The 27,557-nt window shown below is 28.4% G+C and overlaps 2 protein-coding genes across 5 annotated transcripts; both read left to right on the top strand.

Annotated features, from left to right (window-relative positions):
* The first annotated feature begins 6,396 nt into the window (after nucleotides 1-6,396).
* LOC108336083 (probable trehalose-phosphate phosphatase F) lies at nucleotides 6,397-12,335 on the top strand. Of its 3 annotated transcripts, none has more exons than XM_017572405.2 (15): nucleotides 6,397-6,474; nucleotides 6,562-6,625; nucleotides 7,667-7,735; nucleotides 9,182-9,257; nucleotides 9,391-9,919; nucleotides 10,206-10,346; nucleotides 10,507-10,578; nucleotides 10,674-10,799; nucleotides 10,910-10,966; nucleotides 11,051-11,152; nucleotides 11,250-11,327; nucleotides 11,490-11,559; nucleotides 11,628-11,698; nucleotides 11,794-11,886; nucleotides 11,975-12,335. In XM_017572405.2, exons 5-15 carry the CDS (start codon nucleotides 9,620-9,622, stop codon nucleotides 12,038-12,040), a joined length of 1,176 nt encoding a protein of 391 aa, XP_017427894.1. In that variant the 5' UTR covers nucleotides 6,397-6,474; nucleotides 6,562-6,625; nucleotides 7,667-7,735; nucleotides 9,182-9,257; nucleotides 9,391-9,619; the 3' UTR covers nucleotides 12,041-12,335. The 3 variants fall into 3 exon arrangements, with proteins under 3 accessions (XP_017427894.1, XP_017427909.1, XP_017427901.1); XM_017572412.2 differs by having other exon boundaries at nucleotides 6,426-6,474; nucleotides 6,573-6,625; XM_017572420.2 differs by lacking the exon at nucleotides 7,667-7,735.
* Nucleotides 12,336-19,098: 6,763 nt separating this feature from the next.
* On the top strand, nucleotides 19,099-23,665 carry LOC108329154 (uncharacterized). 2 transcript variants are annotated; one of them, XM_052875629.1, is made up of 13 exons: nucleotides 19,099-19,414; nucleotides 19,546-19,624; nucleotides 19,717-19,792; nucleotides 19,889-19,972; nucleotides 20,082-20,186; nucleotides 20,641-20,721; nucleotides 20,813-20,877; nucleotides 21,992-22,061; nucleotides 22,146-22,223; nucleotides 22,523-22,620; nucleotides 22,723-22,858; nucleotides 23,090-23,202; nucleotides 23,367-23,504. In XM_052875629.1, exons 1-12 carry the CDS (start codon nucleotides 19,231-19,233, stop codon nucleotides 23,171-23,173), a joined length of 1,140 nt encoding a protein of 379 aa, XP_052731589.1. In that variant the 5' UTR covers nucleotides 19,099-19,230; the 3' UTR covers nucleotides 23,174-23,202; nucleotides 23,367-23,504. The 2 variants fall into 2 exon arrangements, with proteins under 2 accessions (XP_052731589.1, XP_052731587.1); XM_052875627.1 differs by lacking the exon at nucleotides 23,090-23,202 and having other exon boundaries at nucleotides 19,104-19,414; nucleotides 23,367-23,665.
* The last annotated feature ends 3,892 nt before the right edge of the window (nucleotides 23,666-27,557 follow it).

The following is a 27,557-nucleotide window of genomic DNA, read 5'->3' as shown; positions in this document are numbered from 1 at the left end:
CTTTTTCTTCTTAAATTGAGTTACATTGCATATTATTAAATCTGGTCTAAGAAAATAATGGAAACTTTTAAAATTTAAGTTCTTAAAAATATTTTAAAAGATAATATGTAAAGTTAAAAGGCTATATATCCAACTTATTTAAAACTACAAAAAAAAAAAATCAATACACAATGTAATTAATAATCCGTACTTATTTTGTTTTTTTTATAAATGCACTTTTATACAAAAAAAAATGGATTAAATAATAAGAAATCTTTTAATTTTATTATCGTTAAATTGTTTCTTTTGTTTCTAAAATAATTGTTTCTTTTAATACCAAAATGTAATAATCCTATTTTTCTAAACATTCTCATAGTAATTACAAATAATATTATAACTTCTTAGTAACATCAATAATTATAATTAAATGGAATTTCATTTACCATTCTTAATCTAAAAAATATTGTATCTCAAAACATGATCAACATAATTTCTAAGTACTTAAAAATATGAACAAATAGTTTAATACAGTCTTTCAAAAAGGCTAAAACATATCATATAACATGTTCTTATACTCTTTCTCTCAGAACTTGTAGTAGTTTCAATGTTATTATCGCGCTCAACTCTCATCTCTGCTCCCGTATTTAAAATACAATCATCACATAAAATAAATAAAATAAAAACACAAAAATTGTAAGGGAAACCTAATCATCACAAAGATAAACTCTAATTAAAAGATAATAAAAATTTCATAAAAATTGACAAAATAAATTCTTATAAAAATAAAATCAATTAACTAAATCAAAGCATAAAACTAAAGAATAATATCTAGGCTTAGCCTTTCGGAAAACTAGCGTATTGAATGGACTTGTGAGACTTTGGACTTGTCATACTTACCCTCCTTTCCTCCTTTTCTACAACAACAACACAAATGAAACATTGTATTTCTTATCTAATGTTGACATGGTTAACTTCACTAGCTCCTTGAGTATAATCCTCTTTCATATCATATTGTTTGCCTTGTGAAGCTTCATTAGACTCTCATAACCTAATTATCATCCTCTATGTGAGTTAGATAATGGTAAAGTCAGGATAGTCTCACACTAAGTCCATTTCAATACACTTGGACTCAATCTGATTATCATTTTTTCTTGAAAATAACTAATTTGACAATCCTAATAATAAAATCGCATACACATGCATTGTTCAATATATGGTAATATAACCATAATTATAATATGTAGCTTACAAGGAAAACTATTTAGAAAAATTTAAATCATTTATAGTATAGAAAAATGTCACAAAGTTATCACCCATCAATAACACAATAGACAAATTGTTTTTATACAATTTGAAAAATTCTCATATCCTAAAGTTTCCACTTCTAATCCACATATTATAACAATCACATACTACATTCTTAAAATGAAAACACCATGACACATTCAATATTACATAAAATCAATGCATTCTCCCATTTCTACTCTTTACACATTACAAGGATTAATAGTTTGACCAGATCCCCAATTAATTCATCAATCATTTAGATTCTGAAAATCTCAATATATTACAACATCAAAGACATATAATCCTTCAAATAAGCAATAACTTTACCATACCATCATCAAAGTCTCACCCATTCATCACTTTTCTTATATGCCAACTCTTCTATAATCCATTCATACTATTTTATATTAACAACATTTTCATTCTCAACTAATTTCTCCATTTCAACAATTTCCAAATATCACATATTTATATTTCCATAATTCTAATCAAATATATCTACTCAAATTTTCATAACCTTCTCAGTTTATAAACTCACACTTATCACATAGCTTCTTAACTTTAAGCAAACATGCAATCATAACACTAATACAAAAAATAAAATAAAATTAAACACTGAGACCTTAAATTTGTCAAAGAAATTAGCTTTGTGAGTTCGCCAAAACAAGCTAGCCTTTATACAACTTTTCTTTTATTTGTTCTTTTTATACAAGAGGGTCCAAAGATTAGAGTGTGATTCTAAGATTGGAATTAGATATAATATCATTTAGAAGGTAAAAAATAGAATATAATTGAAAGAAGGTACATACAAGGTGAAAAACGGATTGATTCAAAGAGTAGAAATAGAACTTAACGAAAAAAACTTATTAATTCTTGGAACTTCAATTTTTACATGATATTATTTGATTTTTGAAATAAATGAAAATGGAAGATCAGAGTGGAATAAAGAGATGGACGATGTTAAGAAAGGGAATGTTGAAGGAAAAAAAGATGAACACAATGCCCTTTGTTTTCTTTCTTTCTCTCTTTGATTTCTTATTATATTCATTTATTAATTATTTATTTGGGAACTTGGTATAGTTAAGAAAGGAGAAAAGGGTATTTGGTTGGAAACGGAGCTTACATTAATAAATGTAATAACTTTATAGTGTAATAAAATATTTATAGGATTCTTTATTTTATTATTTTTATTAATATATTACATATATATATATATATATATATATATATATATATATATATATATATAAGATTAGATAAAGAATGTGTCTGAGTAATAAAAAATAATTAATATTGTCTTAAATTTTAAAATAATAATTAAAGAAATAATAATCTTGTAAGTATACCAAATAGTTACAAGTAATACAGTGAATAAGTAAAGTATACTTCTTTCAAGAAAATTTGAGTCATGTTATTCTTTCAAGATTATTTATCAAAATCAATTACTGATAATAACATTTGATTTCAACTTTGGAAAATAGCATGAAATTAACAATGTAAAAATTTAAGATTTGTAAAATTGAAATAAAGATCACTGAAATTAGTCTTTGACATTATAGTAACATCCTGAACAAAATACATTTTCTATTCAAGCATTCACATAGCGTATCTTGATTTAATTCCTTAAATCAAGCTCTAAAATTATATATTAAATTATTAATTCCTTAATTAATTTAACATATAACTTTGCATTAATTTCAGATGTTGAGAATGACCAAAAGTACAGAAGTTATTCCTAGCGTAGTTACTTTTAAGTTGTTTTTCTTACATTTCTGTCCTAAAAATACTTTCCAGTACAAAAGAACGTTTAAAGATAATTATACTTTCGTATAATTATAAGCAAGTCAAGAAAAATACAAGAACAGTCACATATATTGCACAAGAAAATTACAATAATGTATTGTGATACAACCAATTCCAATGAACATAAAAATTAGCTCTTTACAACAATTCCTTGCATAAAGTGAAGTCTTGATGCCTTAAAGAGTCTCCTGAAGTTCTCCAAAATTTTTCGTACTTTGTTTTGTCAGAACATGGTTTTTGTCTTTCTGTCACGTCTTTTTAAGTCACTTAACTTCATTAATATGCGAATGTCCTCCTTTTGGCTGTGCGAGTTATGGCTTGCGCTTTGCAAGAATTAGTTGACAACAATCCACATAATGCACCCTTTTCAGTACAATGTTTAACATAACGTTCTTCTACCTATTACAATTTTTCAATGAGGAACAATATGAATAATTACAAGATTGAACTCATTTATAAGTGTAAAAACAACTATTTTTCACATTTTATCAATGTTTTCCAAAAATATTCAAATAGTCTAAAATCAAACCAAAGATGGACTATTTAATCAAGTTGGAACAGCTTGAAGGAATGGGTAATTATTGTTTTCCGTATGTATAATTATTTATTGAGGAGTCCATATCATATGATACAGTTGAATTTTATCAGTTAAGAAATATTATTTTTTTAACTAGTTTAGATTTGTATTTTTCTTTTTATTTTAGTGATTTTTACTATATTCTTTGTAGGAGTATTAAAGTTAACTCGAATCCATAAGTAAACTCTAATAATTATAGGTTTAAAATTTGAGTGAATTAAAAAAGATATAACTTTTTTTCTTTTAAATGTGGGTCAATTGAGCAATATTCACTTAATTCTTAAGTTAAAGTTGTTTTAGTCAAATTGATGGTGGGTTAAACCATAATCTATCAACATCAAATCTATAAATTCTTTTTATTATTTTTTATTATAATTATTTATTACTTTTAATAATGACATTTATACTTTTTTAATATTAATTGTTTAATAATATTTAAGTAATTTAATTGATTTATTTATTTATTTTGCTAATTACATAAGTTAACGTTTTGATATTTATTAACATTTTGAATTTTATTTACTATCTTTATAGTATCACTTTTAGTAATATTTAAGAAAATATATGAATATTTTATTTTACTTTTATAAAAAAAGTAAGTTAAGTTAATTTATTTTTAATGTTACTATTTAAAAAAAAAAACAAGTTAAAAAATAAAATATCAGTTAAATGAGTAAAGTCATATAATCCAAAGATAATTAAATTACAAAATTTACATCTTATTAAAAGTTAATAATAAGTCAAATTAAATTACAAAATTTATATAGTATAAAAAAGGTGAGACATGTTAGATTAACTCACCTTTAAACTCAGAGATAAATAGGAATGACAAAAATATTGGTATTTGTGGATATATGTAGAAGATAGTTGATATTCATGGATAACGGGTTTAATACTCGTTTATAAACGGATTGAGTACGAGTATCATACCCCTGCATCGTGAGTATATGTTATCTACAAAAATTTAAAATTAGAATTTAATTTATATTTTATTAAGTTAAATTTAATTAAAGTTAAAAATTTATTTTATATTTAATTTAATTTATATTTTATATTTTTTGTAATTTTATTTTAAAATTTTATGAAATATTCTTTTTAAATATTTACGGATATTGGATACTGATAATTTTTTAAAACTTGTAAATATCTTTTAAACGAGTAGCCGACGGATAACAAAATAGGTAATGGACGAATTTATTTGTTATAGATTAGATATCATATAGACAATATTTGTATTTGACTCAATCTAATATCATCCTAATGAGTCAATAGATTCAAATTACCTTAACTAATGAAAGTTTTAATATGTTTAAAATTTTCTTTTATCATTACGAGTGTAAATAATTTTCATATATAAAATATATTTTAAATAATAAGTGAAATTATTTTTTTAAGTATGATTGTTCTAAAAAATTTAAACTAATTTGGTGCATTTTAAATTTGTTGAAATAGTTTGTTTTGAGAAATCATGCAAAATTGTAAGTATGACTTAATTTACTTAGTAAATTATCTTGAGAAAATTTTATTTAGAAAACTAAAATTAATTTCAAATTTGATTAGACCAATTAATTTTATTAACAAATTTTAGTCCAATAATAATAAGATAATTTTATATTTAAATTCATTTAACACATTAGATCCTATTTATCGAATTTGCTTTGTTGTTTATCTAAGTTGTATTGATTTTTTTTAAGTTTATTCATATTATTTTCATAGGAATATAATTTATTCTTTTTTATTTTTAAAATGTGATTATAAAAATACAAAATACATACACTAAAAGAAAAAAATTCTTCTTATATATTATTACAAATTATAAAATACAAATAGAATCTATCTTCGAACCAACCAATTACTTAGTTCAAATAATAATAATTTATAAATGCCATTTTGAAATAGGAAATGAATTATGTTAGGAAATACTCATATTCAACATGCTTCAGCTGTGGATGAATAATACCGTCATAAAAATATACATTTTGAAAAGTGATTTTTCTATCTCTGTATATTAGATGTTAACTTTAATTAATTTGAATTTAAAATTTATAAATATATTTGAAAATAATAAAAGTAAAAAACAAACTCATTAAATATGACTAGGACTAGAAATCTTTCTCAATAAAGGTGAGATTAAATTTTAATATATTATGAGTTAAAAATAACTTATAAAAAATTTATATTGAATAGGTTAGTGAATATTAGTTTCCTAAAACAACACACATATATATTTTTACAATATCTATACCTATAAATATATTAATATATGGAGATTTTTTTAATGTTCATACTTGTTTTCTAAATTTATCTTGTAAATAATTTTCTTTTAAATTAAATCATTATTTTATTAATTTTATAATTTCTTTAAATTTATCTGTTTTTCTTAATTTAATATATTTTTTAAACTGTTTATTTTTTTATTATAAAACAATCTATAAAAGAAATAAAAATGTTTTACAATAAAACTATAAAGTTTATTTATATTTAATTTCATAATTATAATAATTATTATAAAAAAAATGGTGAACACTAGTATTTGATAAAAAAAATTATTTTTAGAATAGACAGAGTAAAATATTAGATTAAATCAAATTAAAAGCATATATTTGTAATTTGTTGTAAAAAAAAATGATTTCAAAATAGCCCTAATGGAAAGTAAATTAAATATGAAAGCCGAGAATAATGCCAACATCATAACGTGAAACAAACTAACTTGATAGGCAAGTCTCCTTATAGCCTCAAACATATAAATAGCTAAATCCACCTTCTTTCTTCTCCTTCGCCCTCTCTCTCCCATTTCTCCTTTTCTTTGTTTTCTAGTTTCATTCAAGGTGATTTTTCATTCCCTATTTTCTACCCTCGTGATCTCTTAAATCTCTTCTCCTTCCCCTTCTTCTTATTTTGTTCAATTGATTTAGATTTGTTTCAGGCCCCTTAACGCGATTTCTGCGCCGCTGGAAAGAGCGGTAACTGATAAATCAGGTACCTTCTCGATCCCCTCTCTCTCTGCCTATCGTGAGATGATCCCAATTTTTTTATGTCATTGTGTGATACGTGTTCCAAAGTCAAGAACGAAACCAATTTCACCTCATGTGTCCCAGTAATGGCCCTGTGGCAATGAATCATTGATCAAAGTGTCGTCTTTTTTTTCTTTTTTCCCTTCTGAAGCCGTTTTGTTTTGCATTTGCCTTATATGTGCAAAATGGCAGGGGTGTAATCAAAAGGTAATGCTTTTGGGCCAAAGGGACATAAAAAAAATTTAGCCGTAAGGGTCGTCGTTTTTTCGATTTGTTTTCTCCTGCTCCTGTTGGCCATTAATTGGTTTTTCATTTTTTTTTTCAATATCTCGGTCATTTACGACATTTAACACCATACATACATACGGACTTACATTTTATATTTGATTGAAAATGTTTAAAGCTTTTAACCATACCGATACCCCGAATAGTGCATGGTAATTGAGCAATGATTTGACTGCTCATGTGTCAAGAGCGGAGTGTTTCTCATCTACCATTTGCCTCTAAAAAATAATATGCTTCTCTAATCGTTTCTTATGGTTACAGAAAATGTTCAATTTTCGGAAGCATGCATATGGTTTACTAAAATAAAAGTACTATAATATTTTGCCTAGCCCACCTGCCCGATTTAGGTTAAAGTTTTTCACAGGGTAATGGTTTTTTGTCATCCACAATACTTTTTCAACATTGACCTTAACCTAGGTCTGATGGCTACCAATTATATAGTAACAATTGCATATTCTAAAAAGCAAATTTGATATGTGCCCTATAAAACAGGCAATATTGACGGAGGCTGAATAGGTTTTCTACAATTTCTCTCTCTCTCTCTTAATTTTTTTTACCATGCTTTTATTGTCTTTTTGTGGTGGGAGAGTTATTGGAGTATGGTTATGTCCTTAACTTTTATTCACGTTGGCTGTTGAAGTGTCTAGTCAATGAAGGGAAATTTGTTATGATCATATGAATATAGTTTTTTTTTATAATTTATATATATTGGAATGTGAAGGTCGTGCGTTGGATCTACAGCTACAAGTGACAGGCTGACAGCTACTTTTTTTCTCCATTTTTAGCTCGGGTAGGTCCATCACCGAAGTTTCAAGTTTCAAATGCATACCACAGATATAACTGCACGTACACATGACTCATACAATGCACTACGCTACACAACTCTGTATCAAGTGTTAATATTTTATGTCATTTCTTTCCCAAATGTTGCTTTAAACAATTACAACAATAATGATTTCTTCGTTAGAGCATTTCCGATGGTCTACCGAAATTTGTGCTTCTTAACTTGTTTAGTGACTCCTGTCTTATAATATTAGATATAAAATTTCAGCAGTTTTCCACTTACCGGTGTAATCATCTAAATTCTTAAAACACACCTCATGTAGTACTTAACAAAATGCAATTTTATTTTTGGAAACCATTTACCTGTTCTTTCGATTAGAAGCTTGTCAACCCCATCCACTTATGATCTTGAGTAAAATTGATTCTTAAATTGAAAAACTTCCCAGGAATTACTATCGGATATGCTCGTAGTGCATTTGAACATAAGGGACGATGCATATGCATAATGATTATAATAATGTTAAAGAAGGTCATGTGTCATTTGTAGATAAGTTCGAATAACTGACATAGTGACATGATAAACGTATAGTATAATGTATTGATAATCTGCCTTATCTTCTGTGCGCATCATTAGATCTATGCTTGTTTAGAACTCTGTTTATATATTTATTTATTCTACCCAAGAAATTGCCAAGTAATTTTGAACTTCACAAAAGTATCTATTATACATTGAGTTTTTCTCTATGGATTTGAAGTTATTGTCTTGTGAAAGTATTTTTGACTTTCATACTTGGGAGGGTTTATATACTTTTGAATCTGTTATAGACATCATTTGACAAGTATTAATGTTCTTCCACGGTGAAAGGTAAAACGGGTATAGAAATAAAATAAATTGTTGACGTGTAGTTTGGTAATGAAATAAGATTTTTTCCCTTCTTTTTATGTTATTTGTTTCGAAAGAAAACCTTTTGGGAGTAAAAGTTAGAGGCTAGAAATCTTAGTCTGTTTTAGTAGAATGTTCCATGTGAATGTTGATTATTTGAAAAACAGTAGAATCAGGTGCTCCTCTTAAGGTAATTGTAACTTTGCAAGCTTCCATTGTCATGCCAATTGCACCAACACTCAGAAGAACTGGAAGTTCCCCTGGTCACTGAATTATTATCGACCAAACTTATGGGACATCATTTTCATTGTTTGCTTTTTTTGACAACAATGTTTTCTAGTGTTTCCTCGACGTGTTTCGTTTTTTATATTCGTATTTCATATCATGTTCAGCAATTCCTACTTTTCATTGTACATTCCTGTTTAATCAATTAAACGTCTATTACTCTTACACTAATAGGCCTTTATCATGTGCACACACCACCATAGAAACAAATTATATATAGATGTAAATTTTGTATTCATTGATAATCTATAGCCAATATATAGCTTATGCTTTCCTCGGTTGCAGATTTTATAACAATCACCCTCTATTCAGAAGACCCACATATCAATATCATCACAAATGCAATGCGATATATGAGAAGGTATTTTGTTATAGTCGGTTTTCTTTTGTTTCATCTTCCTAACATTGTTATTTTCCCTTACATTTAATGACAAAACCCCGTTTGGTTGCTCTGTAACTATGGTTATTATTCTCCCAATTAATCAAACTTTCAGGGAAACCCGTGCTTGATGGACTGCTCACACAGTTGCAGTGACAAGAGAACATTAAAGCGGTGGTTTTTCATAGACAAAAGAGTTGGTTGAGCGAAGATAAAAAAGTCGAATAGGAAGCACATAAAATCAACCCTGTTTGTGACAAAGTCACCCGCTCATAATATCAAACTCAATCATTTATAGCTTTCTTTGATACGTTGGTGCCCCTCAAATAGTATAGCTTGGTTCAATGGATTTGAAGTCCTCTCATGTTTCTCCTGTTCTCACTGACCCTGTTCCCGTCAATAAGTCAAGGCTTGGAATGCATTCTAGTCTGCTAGCTTATTCCCAGCAAGATTCACCAGTCTCTCCGGGGAAGTACTCAAGAAGCAATTCAAGGAAAAGTACAGGGAGTGTCGATGATGTGAGGTCCAATGGTTGGTTGGATGCCATGAAGGCTTCTTCCCCTCCAAGGAAGAAGCTACTTAAAGGGTCCAGTTTTCAGATTGCTTCAATTGACTTTGAGATTGAAGATTATTGTACATGGATGGTAAAGTTGCTACGTAGTCATGATTTCGTCATCTAGTTCTTTGGTTGATTTATTGGGGATTACAATCGTGGTTTCTTCATGTTCCTTGATATTATGCAAAATTGTGCACTATACAGTTGATATAGTCATAATTGCGATTGCATTATCATTGCAGACACCAAAAAACCTTGATGTTGCTATCAACATCACAGTCGTAGACCGCATTCGGAAACCATGCATTGATCCATCTCACTTAAAGTTTTTTTTTTCCTTTCTAGACTGTCTTTGATTTAGTTTCTTTTACCAGCTTGAATATCCTTCAGCACTAGACTCTTTTGAGAAAATCGTTGACCTTGCTCAGAATAAGAAGATTGCTATGTTTCTAGACTATGACGGCACACTTTCACCGATTGTAGACGATCCGGATTGTGCCTTTATGTCCGAATCTGTAAGTAGTAGATACTGGATTGCCATCATATAAATATATATATATATATATATATATATATATATATATATATATATATCATATATAAGGTACAATTAAGTCAATTCTTCGTTAGTTTTTAATGTAAGTTCTCTCTTTTTCTTCTCAAAATTATGCTTAGATGCGAACAACTGTGAGAAGTGTGGCAACATATTTCCCCACAGCAATCATCAGTGGAAGAAGCCGTGACAAGGTATCCAGGGTGATTATTGTTTTATTATTAGTTCAGTGTTCATACTTTTCTTTATCAAATTTACTGTCATAAAAGCGTGTTACTTTAATTTTCAGGTTTTTGATCTTGTTAAACTAACAGAACTGTACTACGCTGGTAGTCATGGGATGGACATTATTGGCCCTGTCAGTGAGACTTTGTCCAAAAACCACCCTAATTGTGTAAAGTCTACAGACCATGAGGTGTGTAACAGTAGTGAAGCAATCGCGGATTGTTTCACCGTTTTATATACATTGAATATATGTCAAAGAATTCTGAAGTTCACCGTGTCTCTGTATTTGAATGTGTCTAGGGAAAGGAAACAACTCTCTTTCAACCTGCGAGAGAATTCCTGCCTATGGTTGATGAGGTGCGAGTTCTCTTTCGAATATTTAGCGAGAATCATTAGCTTTTTCATAAATTGCAAAACTAATGATGGGGTGATTTCATGCAGGTTTTTAGAACCCTCGTCGAGATTACTAAAGATATAGAAGGCGTAAAAGTTGAAAATCACAAATTTTGCGTTTCTGTACATTACCGTAATGTAGAGGAGAATGTAAGCATAGTTGCACCAACCATGAGGAGTTGATATCTTTTTCCCATCCTGATCATTCCATTATCTAATTCTTTTTTACTTTTTAAATGGACCACAGAATTGGACAATAGTTGGACAACGTGTCCATGATGTCTTGCAAAATTACCCTCGTTTATGTTCAGCTCATGGACGGAAGGTATTGTAATATTAGCCATTCTTAATTGGAAAATGGAAACTTTATTCTTTTGGACAATTTTTAAACATTTATGATAACTGGTGATTTAAAATTTTAGTAACTAGCTATTCATGTCTGTTCATATTCACTTTCCTGCAATATAAACCTCCTTTGGTGCGGTAGGTTTTAGAAGTTCGTCCTGTGATTGACTGGAATAAAGGAAAAGCTGTTGAGTTTTTACTTGAATCTCTAGGTAAGAACCTCTCTTCTGCCTTTGATTATTTATTGAATACAAACCAAGCTCAAAATGGTGTTTTGCAGGATTTAATGATAGTGATGGTGTGCTTCCCATCTACATTGGAGATGATAAAACTGATGAAGATGCATTCAAGGTATTGAATTAAAAAATTTCGGTATTTTCTTCAATCGGACATATTATTATGCTACAAATTTTAATGAGTGGAATGTGCATATGGTAAATATATAGGTGCTGCGAGAGAGCAATAGAGGTTATGGGATTTTGGTTTCGTCGGTGAGGAAAGAAAGCAATGCCTTCTACTCTCTTCGAGACCCCAATGAGGTACAAATCTCGGCAATCTGGGCTGTGCAATTATTTTGTCTGAGTCTTCTTTTTGTCAGAACTAAGATTATTGGTATAATACGTGCAGGTCATGAAATTTCTCCAACTCTTGGTGAACTGGAAAAGACAAGAAAGAAAGCATGGGAAGATGTAAAGGCCAAAGCCTCATTTTATTTTATACACCAATTATATAGATTTTCTAGAATTGATTATTTCTTCCTCCGCTTTCATGTCTATTAAGTTATTACGAATGGAAGCTACTGGATCCCTGCGGATTTGTGGTTATTATTGCTATACAGTATCACTTTTTTAATCTTCTCAGATATCAGCAGCTTCCGTCATTTATTTAGCATTTTGCTAAAGCTGGATCAGTAGTCATTCCTGTATTATGAACTGCTTCTTGGCAAGCAAAATGATATGAACAGTAATATTATTTATACATTTAATTTTAATAATAATTTAAGCATTTTTTTTATTTTCATTTTATCACACATAAACCCTTTTGTCACGTATTTCACTCTTTATAATCTTTTTTCTTTCTGCATAAATATGTTGTTTATCCTATGTGCATAGTGCATTACGGAATCAATGATGGAACTATTTTATATATGTTTTTTATTTTTATTTTTATGAAAGTATAATATTTAACCATACTTATTTGCATCTGCTTTATAATTTCTATGGAAAGTAAATGTAGGATGATTAGGACGTTAGAAAGAAAAGAAAGCAACGGAAAACAAGACACGACGGAAGCAGTTAGGAAATTGACTATCTATTTATTGTATGTATAGAGAAACAATTGATGGAGGAAAAAAAAGTACATACATTTAATTTACGATAAGGACGATGCTAGTGAAACATCATATTCTAATGCACATACATTTGCATTTATTTAATGAATAAACTTCAACTTTACCATAACACACTAAATTAAGCGCCATGTCTAAGCACATTTTTTTCGTGGAAGAAGAAAAAGTAAGAAAAGTAAAATAAAATATTTCATAAATTTAATTCATATAAAAGTTAAAAATCAGATTTTAGAAAAATTACTATAAATTAACTTATAAATAATTTATTTTTAATTTGTAACAAAATTCTTCCTACGTTTACTATCCCAATAATAGTGTATAAAAAATTATCTGAACAATTAAATAATCGATATAATATTCATAAAATTTGTTATTGAAGTGTAAAATATGGGTTAAGTACCTAGTAATAACGGCTCATTAACTATTAAAATATGTTTGAGTAATCATAAGTATTTCTGAAACTATTTACAGTTTTTATAATTAAAGAAATTATTTATTACCTTTTATACAGACAAATATTTCAAAATTTTATATAACTCTAAATTTAATTAAACGTCACATTTCTATACCTAAAAAGAAGTAAATGGTTGATACAACATTACAACTTTTAGAAAAAAGGTTACAACTTTTAGAAAAAAGAAGGTTATTTCACATCACTTACTATCATTTGAGAACCCTTTACAAAAGTGAAACGGTCCTAACAAAAGTGATTTTTTATATTTCCAAAAGAAAAAGATAGTGAATGATAGTAACAAATGAAAGTAAATTTTTTTATTTTGTCAAATTACCATTGTCCAAACTTTTATCTTTGCAAATAAAACAAGTTAGATTTTCCTTCTTTCATGTAAACTATTTTTTACAAAATATAAATAAAAATTAAAAAATTAAGATTTATTAAAAATAGAAAATAAATGTTTCAACTTCTTAGAAAAGTAAAAAAAAAAAAGGAAATATTCCTAAAAAGAATTATTAAAAAAAGTGAGCTTTTATAGAAAAAAAGTGGACATTTTATCTGTCAATATGATAGTCTTTCATGTATATAGTTAAATTAGTATGGGAGGTTAAGTTATGATATAAGATAGGTCATACAGTAGGTAGATATGAGGTAAATGAGTTTGTTATATTTTATTTATGGGTAGATGTTTGTTTATCTTAAATGAAGGAGTTAATTTGGAATTTTTCAATATGATATTTTAATGATTTTTTTTTTGGTATGTGTTTAGGTGTGACATAACGAAAGCGCGAAGATGTCATGGTTATTTTAAATTTTTAAAATTCTGTATCTATATTTTTATACTATTATATAAAGGAGATTTTTTTTTTGTGTTTACATTTGTTTTTCGTTTTCATCTTTCAAAGAACTATTTTTTTTTTAAATTTAACCGTATTTTTAAATTAAATAAAAAAATCATTTGTAAAATAATTAAAAACTATCTACAATAAAATTGTAAAACTTCTTTATATTTATTTTTATAATTTTTAATTCATTATTTTTTGTTATCATAAAAAAAATAACCCACATAACACGTGTTTTCATTAGCATATAACGAGGGTTTATGGAAATTAAATTAAATAGATTTTTAACCTTTTTTATGAAATACATTATTTAATGCTAATAAATAGTAAAATTTAAAATTAAATATGAGAAATAATAAAAAACTTATTAAGATTTTTTTTTACTTTCTTTCACTTTTGATTTATTTATCTTATTTTTTACTCTATCATATGTTCTTTTTTATGAAGAAAAAAAAAAGAAATTAAACACAAACTCATTTTTTTTTCTCTAATTTCTTACATGTTTTCTTTCGTAGAAAATAGGATATCTCTTTCCTCACTAAAATATTAGTTTCATATTTTTTTTATCACATGAGTATTTTGTACAGTAATTTTTATGAATATAAAAGATAAAACTAATTATTATGTATTTTTTCATTTCCTCATATATGTCTTGATTATTATACATTTTTCTTTTAATAATTACATCATTCAATAATTAATTAGATTTTGATATTTTATATTTTAGTTTGTTTTTTTCTAAAATACGTATACTTATGAAAAATGAAAGAATAGATTCATTTAAAAAGGTGATAAAAGAAAACTACATGTGAAGATGAAAACAACACAATCAATTTCTTCACCTATTCTGAAATATGATGTTAATGACTCAATTATTTATTTTTATTTTATTAATAATAATAATTGAATATATTTTGGCTCCTCAAAATTATTGATCAAGATTCTTCATTGGATACATAAAGTGTTTATTCTAAATCTTTTTGCAACTAATATGTCTCTCATAGTGAGAATCATAAAGATAATGACTAAAGATCACAATGCTACATAACAATATCAAACTAGTTTGCATCACTTGGATATTGTTAGGATGACAACAAAGACAATCCAAATTATGTCAACATTCTTCTTTTAGTTTGGGGGAGTTCATGAGACATATATAGTCATATGTTCAATTGAAAAGTAAATTATGATTAAGGTTTGAGATATATGTTAATGGAAAGGGGTAAGTGCACAAATCGCACATAAAAAGCAAATGTGGTTCTTTTTATAGAGATTTGTGCAACACATGACAACTCTAACAATTCACAACTTAATTATACAATAAAATTCACAAAAACACTAAGAAACTCTTTTTGGTATTTTAACAAACAATTGGTGTGCAACAAAAATTTAACATAAAGTATATACAATTGTCAATACTATATTTCATTCACTTCATTATCATGCATTCATAAACATCTCAATTTCATATTCAAGTCAAAATCAATTCACCAATATACTGAAATCTTATCCCTAGTGACTTTTAGCCTATGATAACTCATCAAATTCTAATTTCTTGAATCCTCAACAAGTAAAATCATGCATTAAGTTCAAGAGTCTTAAAATTAATAATGAATTATGTTCTATCTCTTTATATAAGATTAATTAGGTATTCAATTTCAGTTATAGATTCAAAAGACATTTTTCAACACTTCAAGAACCAACAATCAAGTCATGGGTGATCAAGTCACAACAAGCATTAAGCATAAAAAATTAAATACTAATATTGAAATGAAAAAACTTATGTATTAACATTGCAAAATACACAAGATTTAGTTTATTACATCCAATCTCAACAAAAAAGGTTAGCTCTCCATGGTGGATAACATAAGGTTTACAAATATAAGAGATAAGAAAGAAATTGAAATTAAGGAGAAATGCACGCCCTTTTCCCAAGATTAATAGTAATTTCTTCATACTTCAATCGTACCTCCCATTTACATCAACACCTCAAATTTGTAAATCTTCTCCCTCATCAAACACTAAAGGAGAATAACACCATGGATGACGATTGAAGACGCAAGAAGGAGTTGGAGAGCTTCTTAGCACTCCAAACAACCTTCAAGGACCTCTCTCAGTCGCTTTAGGTGAAGAGAAATTGTGGGAGGAAGAGAATGACCCAAAACCTCGTGGCATACACGAATAAATAACTCATTTTGACATGTTAGCGATGCCATCGCTCAACACCATTGAATAAAATGCAAAACAGTAGCTCTTTGTCAAGCTGCCGCTCAATGCCAGTTTAGCACTACTCAACGCTAGCTCTACAGGACCTAGTGACGCTTATTGCTACTTTTGTGGTGCTCAATACCATGCTTCTTTGAGTTTTATCTTGTTTTCCTCCACCACAAATGCTTCCTATTCACTTATTTAACCCACTTAAAAGGATATATTAGAGGTAAAACAAACATAAAGTAACTGAAACCTAACAAATAACAAAACCAAGACAAACTTGAGGATTAAACAAGATAATGGAAAAGTTTATTTTATTCATAAAACAAACACACTAAAATAGGTAAAAATAAACCTTATCAATATAGAATGAATGTTTGAACTTACACAATATCTAAAGACAAAAAAAAACAATCATTTGACATCTATATTTTTATAGAGGAAACCAAATTTTATTGGTTTGAGATGAAACACATGATGGAAGATAAAAGAGAAATCATCACTTAAAGAGAATTTTAAGGGTATATTTTTGGAAAAGTATGTCTCCAATAGTGTTGGATGTTTGAAGACAATTGATTTCTTTCAGCTAGTGTAAGGAAGCTTGTTTGTGACTAAGTACGCTGCTAAGTTTAAATAACTAGTGGGATTTATTAAAGTATTGAAATTTAAGACTAACTCATACATAAAACTAGCTTAGTAATGCAAAGTTTCCATATACTTATATATAATTATTTGACTTTTTTTTTAGTTGATGTGGGATCTCCAACACATCCTATCATGTTAAGAACATCGAACATAAGAATTGAAGGGGGTCCAATAGCTTATGGTAGGATAGTTTAAACTAATCTCACTTAGATAAACTTTCAATGGTTTTGATACTATATTAGAAATGACTTGGATATCTTATTAAAGTAGTAAAATTTTAACCAAACTCAACGCTTCAAAAATAGTTTAGGGTTTGTCGTTACTTATATATAAATATGACAATAGATTAAGTCGAATACGAGTAAAATCAAATGATTATCCATTTTGTTTAAAATTATTTACCTCATTACTCCTACGATTACCTCTCCCGTATCTATGAAAAATATTAGTAGTAAACGTAAACACCAACAAATATTTTTATATTTTTATATTTTACTTTTTTAAATTATAAATAAACTTATTTGAAAATACATATTTAAAATATAAACTTAGATAAAAACAATTAATTTGAAAGTACAATACAAACCAATTTAGTCTTAAAAAAATAGTTTCACATAAACATAAATTTTAAAAAATTGATTTTTTTAAAGACAACCTCAATTTCATATTTTAACTAAAAAAATAAAAATATCTAAATTCAAATAATAATTTTTTTAATAATTAATATTTATTTTACTAATAATATTATTTTCATTATTTTTTTAATAAAATTTTAAATAAAATTAATTAATAATTATTAGCACTTATGCATTATAGATACCATAATATTTGTATTTAAGTTATTTTTTTTTAAATAGGAAGCAACGTGTTAAAGTTCTACGGACTTGAAAACTTTAAAAAACTGTCGCTCGAGACTAACTATAACATTTGATAAAGTTTACACCGCTTTTTTCATGACAAAGAAAGACCAAAGGGAGCAAGTCAAACCTTGAACATGTTTATTTTTAACACGAAAACACTTAAACTCAACCGACTAACATACAAGTTTTAAATTCAACTAAGGTTTGAACTCTTTCAAATAAAAAAAAACCAAACATGTCATAAATGTTTCAATAGCAAGAGAATCATTAGTGTATTACATTTTTCAACACTAATGTAGGAGACATTTATTTTTGCATTCGACTAAGCTATTATATTTATAACTTTATAGTTCTTTTAAATGTTATATAAAATAAAAAAATTATCTTATATATTTTATTTATTTATTATATGACATAAAATGTACTTTACAAAAAAAATATATTATATTAGATAACAATTGCATTTTTTTAAGGCTGGAAGGTTACATCTCTCACCGAATGTCGTATTCTTTTAGAAAAATACTAATAAATACTCTAAAGACATTTCTTAAAATATAATTAAAATAATATAAATTTATATAACAGACTTTTCAAAGACAAAAATACTCTTCTTTTTATAATTAATAATAATTTTTTTGACAGATTTTTTCTATTTTTATTTATAATTAATAATTTCATATATTAAAATATTATTTAATTTTTTAATACAGAATTTTTTTTAAATTAATTATGATTTTTTGTAAAGTTTAATATTTGTTAATTATTCTTAGTACACTTTGGAGTCATTCTTTTATACCAATTTGAGTGAGAAAATGGTAAATTTTGCTATAAGATTAATTTAGTAATTTAAAAATAAGGTTATTTTAACCATATCTTTTCTATTCATTTCTTTAAATTGGAAGACTATCCTTGAAGTTAATATTATTTAAATTACTGGCTTGTTAGTAAATAAAGGTAGATTTATTTGAATGTATTGAAATATAATATATATCTATATAATCTAATTTGAGTTTAAATAAAAAAATTAAGAAAAAGCTCGAGTTTAAATGATTGGTATCTATTTGAAATACATAAAGAAATAGAAACAGAAATAAGAAATGAAAGATAATATAATATAACGACAATTACGTTGCACTGTCTTATTCTGTTAAACATTTAATAACGTGAGAGTGTTTGAAAAACAAAGGAAAATTGTGCGAGATAATTATCTGAACAATTATATTTTGCAATTAGGAAAGTAGTTGAAAAATAATACAAAACAAAATTAAACATGGGTTTAATTAAAGTTAACTTGTAATTTCATTAAACTAAATAGAAGTGATTGGAGGAATTGCTTAAAATGGGAGGTATTGCTTAAAAACTGTTACAAAGATAGGTAGCAGAGAAAAAAAAAATATAAATCTGACACGATTGGTGCCAAAATTAGAGAGGTGAATGTGTTTTGGATGTGGATCTGGCCTATTACTTTCAGTTATTAATTCAGAAGTGGTAACGGAGCTTACCGTCTTAATCTCAATCTCAAAATGTCACTCACTTTGCAAACTCCGTCCTCGACGACGCTCTCTTCTGCATCTTCCATTCACTCGACAACAAGAAGATCGACTTCTTACTTCTCGATTCGTTCCACGCTTTCCCCAAAAACTATCCATTGCAATTCCCGCAGGTCCTACCCTCAAACTCTCGCTTCTGCTTCCTCTATCAATATCGGTAACTCATAATTTCATCACATTATATAATATATATATATATATATATATATATATATATATATATATATTCATATTCGTTCCTTCATTTCGAGCTTTCCTTTTTCTCTCATTTCGCAATTTCTGTTTCAGCTTCCACCACTGAACTCGATGCTGTGTCCGCCTTCAGCGAGATCGTCCCCGACACCGTCGTTTTCGATGATTTCGAGAAGTAATGTTGTTTTATTCTTTTTGTTTCATTCGTATGGAATTTGAATGAGTTCTGATCTGATTGTTAATCAAAGAGAGAATACGCTGCTGCAGATTTCCTCCAACTGCTGCTACTGTCAGTTCATCGCTTCTCTTGGGAATATGTGGCCTTCCAGATACCATTTTTAGGGTAACATGTGCATTTCAATCTTTGGAAAACCTAACTAGTGCATTTCGGTCCGAGTCTGACTTAACGAGTTACGCGTTTTTTTTATTATTATTATAGAATGCTGTGGAAATGGCTTTGGCTGATTCTGAGTGTTATGGAATTGAAAATCCTAATGCACGAGTGTCTTGTTTTGTCAACAAGGTATTTGTTTCTGTTTTTCATTTTAATTTTGATTTATTGATAACTTGTGATGCTCATTTGAGTCTAATCTATCTGTTGTTGTTTTACGAATTTGTTCCTGAAACTGTAGGCTTTCGCGAATGTGGGTAGTGACTTGGCAAAGCTTGTCCCTGGCCGTGTTTCCACAGAGGTGGATGCGCGGCTTGCTTATGACACGCACGCCATTATCAGGAAGGTATTTGACATGTTTCATGACAACTTATTATGTTCAAATTCTACTGCCTTGTTGAATTATACACTAGTAGTTCCATCGCTTCTTTCTCAGGTTCCAATCACAGGTCTTGTAATTTCTCAGGATTATATAGTTCTTATTAAGTTATCTATACTAGTCATGAGTAAGAGCTACAGTTTCGATTTTGGCTCCAGATGTAGGAAACCAATTGTTTTAGTTGATTGCACATCATTCTCATATAGGCAATGCCCAAACTGAGGAGATAGGTGTTTCTCTCTGACTCTCTTTTCCTTTTCGCTTTTTCTCTCTGTAAATTCTAAGCTGTGAGTGACTGCTTGACCGTTTAGAAACAAGCTTCACGTTTTGTGAGTCCTTGTCGCTCTGTACAGTACAATGACAAAATACATATGTGTTGTGAGTTGGTGAAATCTAATGCTACTGTTATCAAATTTTACAGGTGCATGACTTGTTAAAGTTGTACAATGATAGCAATGTACCTCCTGAACGTCTGTTGTTTAAAATTCCTTCAACTTGGCAAGTGAGTAATCTGAAAAATAGAATTGTAGTGCTAGCTGAATCCAGATATACTGATGCTTGATTCATGTACTGAAGCGCTTACTTTTATTTAGGGAATAGAGGCTGCAAGGTTGCTGGAATCTGAAGGCATACAAACACATTTGACCTTTGTCTATAGGTAGTTTTGTTAAATATTTTTAAAATGCACTCGAGGCAGTATAAGTGCGAAGCCATATTAGTATACTGCTTAAAAGGCTTGGATCTTTTTTATTATGTGTAGTACACCGATTTTTCTGTTTTGAATGCTCTTAATACAGTGCAATGTTATCTCTAAACCTCATGAATCTTACGAAAGTATATTTTATTATAAGAGAAAAAAATTCAGCAATCTTGGTAAGCTATATCCATAACGAGTTTTATTCAACTGATATGCATGCTCACTATTCTCAAGGGCATAGTTTCACTGTTGTTTTTATTAATCTCAAAATGGTTTCATCTGAGCTTGAATGAACTGATGTTTCTTTTATTCAGCAGAATCTCTTATCTTATATATCTTTATTCCGTAGCAATGATAAATTTGCTAGTATGCAGTAGGTTGATGTTGCGCATATTAGCTTCGAATCTAGGTGTATGTGGACATCTCAATCATCTCACAATAAATGAAACACTATCCGTGTAACAGAACTTATAGAATATATAAATTAATGCAAAGTTCTGGTCATATTCCCATAAATAGAAAAATAAAAGCCATCTTTCCCCTGAACACAGATATTTTATGTATTGGAAAAAATAATACTGAAGCTTTATTACTACGATTTCTTGATGTTAAATTTAAGTTGCTTAAAATATTAGCAAGTCTGTTTATGATTTTTTTTCTTGACCGTTATCTTTTAACATTTTATGTGAGTGTGGCAAAACTATCCTTAAAAACATGGTCAATTGAAGTCATTGTTTGTTAGAAGTACAATCGTTACACTTTTTTGACTCTGGACCACCAATTTGAATATCATATGGCTAATGCTATGAAGCATGGAATCATGCTCTCTTACTAGAAATTTTTTGAAATGGTATGCGTATTGTTACGTCAAAAGGAAAAAGGAATTATTTCCTTTAATGAAAATTACATGTTTGGATAATGACTACTGATATGAAAAAATTTCCCAGTTTGTTATTAGAATTCAAAGATCTAAGTTTGTGTAACCTTGCATCTAGTGTTATGAGTTATTCCGTTTGATTTATTTTTTTATTTTTATTTTTTTTTAATCCTTCTATGGATGGTTCTATTTCGGCAGTTTTGCTCAAGTCGCTGCTGCAGCTCAAGCTGGTGCATCTGTTATTCAAATTTTTGTTGGTCGTATAAGGGTAATTTCTTTCGTTATTTGTGTCATAAGAGTGTTTAACAGGTTAAGTTTTAGGGTATTCTTTTTAAACTTCGTAATTTTTCAGGATTGGGCACGTAATCATTCTGGTGACGCAGAGATAGAATCTGCCCAGCTAAGAGGAGAGGATCCAGGGTTGGCATTAGTATGTTCTTCAATAATACTCTTTTGTTAATTGCCTATTGCTCTATTCTTAGAATTGAAATTTGTTTATTTTTGTGAATACTAACTTATAGAGCTTTTGATCAAATAAAAATTAACTTATAAAACTCCTGGTGAAAATGTAGATATAGAGGTAATTTATTTTTTCACAGTTTAAGTCAGTAATACTGGTATATGATTTGTGGAAAACAGCTTGGCTATTGCAAGAATCAAATCTTTACTAAAAATAGTTATGATGATCACCAACAAAACCTTTGCTTGAAATCATTATTATTGTTTCAGGTGACAAAAGCTTACAATTATATTCACAAATATCGACATAAGTCAAAGTTGATGGCAGCCGCTGTTCGCAACAAACAGGATCTATTTAGTCTTCTGGGGTATTCGAAGACTTCCTTTCAGTCAGATCCAATTTAATACCTGATCGAAGTTTTATTTGTATGATATACTATCAATTTATTTTCTTTTTCCTCCTTGTCTAGGGTTGACTATATCATCGCTCCATTAAAGGTATTGCAGTCTCTCAAAGAGTCTGTTGCTTCTCCTGATGAGAAGTACTCTTTTGTTAGGAGGTTATCCCCTCAGTCTGCTGCAACGTACCAATTTCGTGAGGAAGAGGTATGGTTTCAGCTTCTGATTTCATTTGCTTTTCACCTTTACAAAGTAGAAATTTAGTTGAAACTGCAAAATTAAGTTGGCGTCGATATATGTCCGCCCACCTCATAATTTCAAAAACATGGTGGCATGCCCATTGCTCCTTTTACTCAAATGGAAAATAAAAAACCAATTACACGAAGAGCAACTTCAAACTGCATGTTGTCTGTTCTCTAATGTTGTTATTTCAACAAGGTGTTAAGTCTCCCATCAAGAGGCTCAGGAAAATCGAAATCAACCGACCCTAACTTCGGTCACTTTATTGGCTTGAAAGTTTGATTTCTATCAGTGCCAATGTAATACGAAATGTGAGCGTACTGCCATCCACAATAACGTTATTTCCAGTTTCCTTTCTCACCTCAATCATCAGCCGGGATAGTTTAAATAAAATCTCGTTTTTGTTCTGAAGTTTGTCATATTTGCTAATTAATCGGACAGCTTTACTAATAATTTTTCATTCTTTTATATTCAGCTTGTTCAATGGGACCATGATAGCATGGTAAATGCCATGGGGCCTGCAGCTGTGCAGCTTTTGGCTGCTGGACTGGATGGCCATGCTGATCAAGCAAAGCGGGTGGAAGATCTATTTGAGAAAATTTGGCCACCACCAAATGTATGATTTGACGTCTGTCTTTTTGTCGAAAGAGTGTTTTTCCTGATGGAATAAACGTAGTAGCGAACAGATGAAGGGGATATTCCGTTTTTCTCTTTCCCTCTGACCTTTGAACCCTTAAACAATTTCCTTAATATATAAAGCACGCGATTCCTAAATGCACTTCTGGTTATCTTTTCAGTTTTGTTGCAGTTGCATATGACTTGTTTTATTTCAAGATAGATATTTTTATACTGTTTATCTTTCGTGTACCATTCACTTAAATTTCCGGAACTTCAATTCAGTTTTAACTTGAAATAAAACCGGATACTCCTATAAAGTAAGGTGCAAGAACCCACCCTCCAAGGGTGCCAAGATCTGACTTCTTGAACTTCGAAAATTTCTTAGACTACATTTTATTCATTCAGAAATGAGTTTCTCACAATGTAAAACATTCTGAAAATTTACTTTTAAGTGAACGGGAGGTAATCAAGAAAATTATGGGGTGTAGGAAGAAACACCTGTTGCTTAGTAACCACGCTTGAGCCACAGCAAATTGGGCCACATTTAAGCTGCCTTTGTTGAATCATATAAAAATGTTGAGTGTTTTATCCTACACCTCCAACATATCATCCTGCACATCCAAAAATTTTATTTTTAATCTTCTGACATCTCAATCTACACCTTCAACCTTTTCAAAAGATTTATTTTTTAATTTTAATAAAAATATTTTTATTTCCTTCTCTTTCTTATTAAAGACACCTTAATAAATATCTTTTTATTTTCTTTTCTTTCTTACCAAAGCCACTCTACACCACCTTAATAATAATTTAATTTAATTTAAAATTTAAATATTATTTAATATAATTTTATATTTTAATAATTATCAAAATATGATTTATATTATAATAATAGTTATATTAAAAAATAAAAATAAAATAATTAAAATAAAAAATAAAAAATAAAAAAGTGAAATAATAATAATAATAATATAAAATTTGATTTGATATGTTAAAATATATTAAAATAAATTAAACAACTTTTAAATTTTAAATAGAAAAAAAAATATTCTAACGATCATTCAATTGAATATGCTTTAGACACTTATTAGTTCAACAACACTTCTATATTCTTAAACAATCATTCAATTGAATATGTGTTAATATAAACTTTTCTTTCTCGAAGGTAGCATGCCTATTAATAAATTTCTCTTTTGATTATGCAACAGGGTTTCTTTTTCAACTATTGAATCTTACAATAGTAGCATCTTCTATTTAGAAAAAAATCAAAAATAAAAAGAATAAAATACAAAATCAATAATTTGATTGATTAGATTTAATCATCCCTTCGTTACCTTTTCAAATATGTAATGTTACTACGCAACAATATTTTAATTATTTTATAAAATTAAGAAAATAAAAAAGAAATAGAGTCTCTAATGAGATGTAACTCTTTAATGAAATAAAAAACAAACATTTATATTTTATTTATGAATAATTTATTATTTATCCATTCAAATAAAGCTGAAATAGTAGTGTTGTATATTTAAAATTTGCAGTCAGTCATCTTCTTGAACGGTTCGATATTAATCAAATTCATCCATTTTTTTTAAATGTTGTGAACATACTAAATTATAAAATTTGACATCTAATATTAATTATTTTTATTTTCACTTATGTATAATTAAAGTATCATACTTACCCTTTTTTCTTTCAAATTTATTTTAATTTTTTCAAGAATAAATTTTTAATCTTTAATCATCGCGTGCATAAGTAACCTTTTATGTTATTTTAGATGTATCAACTACTTTTTTGAAAGGAAGACTTATAACAGATGATTGATTTGTGAAGCTTTGAATTTTAATTCAGCTCTTAAATTTTGAATTTTCAGCAACTTTCAACAATTTGTTTCATTATTATCGACTAGTTTATTGAGCAGCAAGTCCAAAAACTGTGATTCTATGTAACACTCATGATGATGTAAATTCTAAAAAAATAAAATCATGATTTCTATTAAATGTTAATTAGTTGGCACTCTGAATCATCCCATGTTGATGTTGGTTCAGTGTGGTGGCCATGCATTGTTAATTTAATTGACACCAGTGTCCCTTAGTGAACATTATCTGTATATATACTGAAACACAAACAAAAGGTTATGTTATGTGCTTAGAAATTGTCGTGATTAGCTTGCCCTAGGACAGGTTCATATGATCAAAATTAATTAGTAATTCACTCATTGGTGGCATCAAACATTATTGAATAAATGTAATCATACCAAATAGTAATTCCCGAGAGGCATGTGGAAGCTGCAACACCACCCATTTGCTCCACGTGGATTGTGGAAACATGCAACAAAATTTATGTCAAAGTATAACTGGGTTGGTTGGTAGGGCATATCAATTACATCATTAATTGTAACGCAGGGAGAGCCAAACCTTAAGATCTGCCTCTGCTTTTGTCTGCTTAATTTCTTTGGTGGCTTCGTGAATAATGAAAATTATTGTTGACCATGATAACGAGAAACATTATTTGAGGGGAAAAGAATGTCAGCCACAAGCAGAAAATACAAGAAAGAGAAAATGAAAGAATAATGTGAATGTGGATTAATCAGGAGCTAATTGATGATCCTTCACATATGGCCTAGTCACCAAAATGTTTGGTAAATAGAAAAGCCACGGTAATGTGTGTTGACAGTTGCATTATTGATGGACCATCTGACTCAGCAATGACTCACACTTGTCATTCAGCTATTAATCACAATCATAGGGAAAACTCTTTTTCAACCTCAGATTATGAATCAATATATAGTTTTTGGTTGTTGTTTAGTGATGCAAATTATTGGTAAACTCCAAACTTCAACCCACCTCTCTCACTGAACTGTAATAATGCATTTAATTAAATTTGTTAAGCTTAACTTTCTGATTACAAAAAAATTAACTCTTCTTGTACAACATTAACTCATCATTTAATGCTTGTTTATTTACATTATTAAAATATGTTTCAATCAAAATCAACTCTTATATGCAAGACCAAGTAATAAAAACTATGATCTTGAATGCCTCAATCCAAATAAAACTGATTCATCTGTTAAATAAGATATCGAGGTTTTTGCAATAATTAAGTGGTATAAACACACTATGTTATAGTAATAGTATCATGCCTATATACAAGATCAAACTCAAACTTTTAGTTAAAGAAAAGTGTTGGACAAGATATGAAGTTTGAATATTTCATACAAGTAAAATGAAGTTAAAAATGAAATAAAATAAATTATTTAATAAAGATTATTGTTGACAAATTTATAAGTATTACATCATTTTATTTATATAATTATAAAAATATACTTCTCATATGTGCTGATGAAGCTTAATAAAATCACAGGTAAATATGAATATAGCATTTTTAAAATTTTAATTCAAGTTTAATATAAATCTAAATAATTGGATTGAAAAGAAATTTAAGTTATCTTAAAAACACTTTGTTGTTAGCATAAAGCTAAAGAGCAGAAATTTTATTGTTATTGCAGGAAGATCTTCATGAAAACTTGTTTTTATATTAAAGTTCTTATAGTTCACGTGGTTTATATTTGATTCTATGTATTGTTTGTCTTATGTTGCGTTAAAATTTATTTTGAATCAGAAAACCTCATTTTATAGTTGTTTACCGTTGTGTATTCATTAAATGCATAATTAATTACCATAATTGGATAATTGATTATCACACGTTAATTAGTTGACAACGGATTTTTAGAGGTATCCTTGAGTGAGATCTCTATAAATCAGATTGGGACTTTCGTTCTAAAATACGAAATACAAAATACGAAATAAGTGTATTTTGAAAAATCTTATCTGCAGTATGCGGTGATAAGTGTTATAGGGTTTATTGAACCCTTGTGTTGTGGCTTTGAGACTTGGTGTGTTGGCATAGAGTGAGAACTTTCACAGGGAGTGTGATTGATTGTTGTTGATGTTGCTGAGTTAAAAGCCTATCATCCTTTGTGAAGCATTCGGAGGAGGTGTTCATCCTTTGTGAAGATTCAGAGGAGGTGTTCATCCCTTGTGGGTTATAGGGG

This window comes from Vigna angularis, chromosome 1 (assembly GCF_016808095.1).
Source record: "Vigna angularis cultivar LongXiaoDou No.4 chromosome 1, ASM1680809v1, whole genome shotgun sequence".
Taxonomy (NCBI): Eukaryota; Viridiplantae; Streptophyta; class Magnoliopsida; order Fabales; family Fabaceae; genus Vigna; species Vigna angularis.
The sequence above is the reverse complement of the archived record's forward strand: the minus strand, read 5'-3'. Positions and strand labels throughout refer to the sequence as shown.

Excerpts from the sequence above, each read along its gene's own strand:
- LOC108329154 (XM_052875627.1), top strand. The coding sequence starts at position 19,231 with ATGTCACTCACTTTGCAAACTCCGTCCTCGACGACGCTCTCTTCTGCA. Across the intron at positions 19,793-19,888 it reads TTCCAGATACCATTTTTAGG|AATGCTGTGGAAATGGCTTT; the intron begins GTAACATGTGCA and ends TTATTATTATAG. Across the intron at positions 22,859-23,366 it reads ACCAATTTCGTGAGGAAGAG|CTTGTTCAATGGGACCATGA; the intron begins GTATGGTTTCAG and ends TTTTATATTCAG.
- LOC108336083 (XM_017572420.2), top strand. The coding sequence starts at position 9,620 with ATGGATTTGAAGTCCTCTCATGTTTCTCCTGTTCTCACTGACCCTGTT. Across the intron at positions 9,920-10,205 it reads AAGATTATTGTACATGGATG|CTTGAATATCCTTCAGCACT; the intron begins GTAAAGTTGCTA and ends TTCTTTTACCAG. Across the intron at positions 11,153-11,249 it reads ACCGTAATGTAGAGGAGAAT|AATTGGACAATAGTTGGACA; the intron begins GTAAGCATAGTT and ends AATGGACCACAG.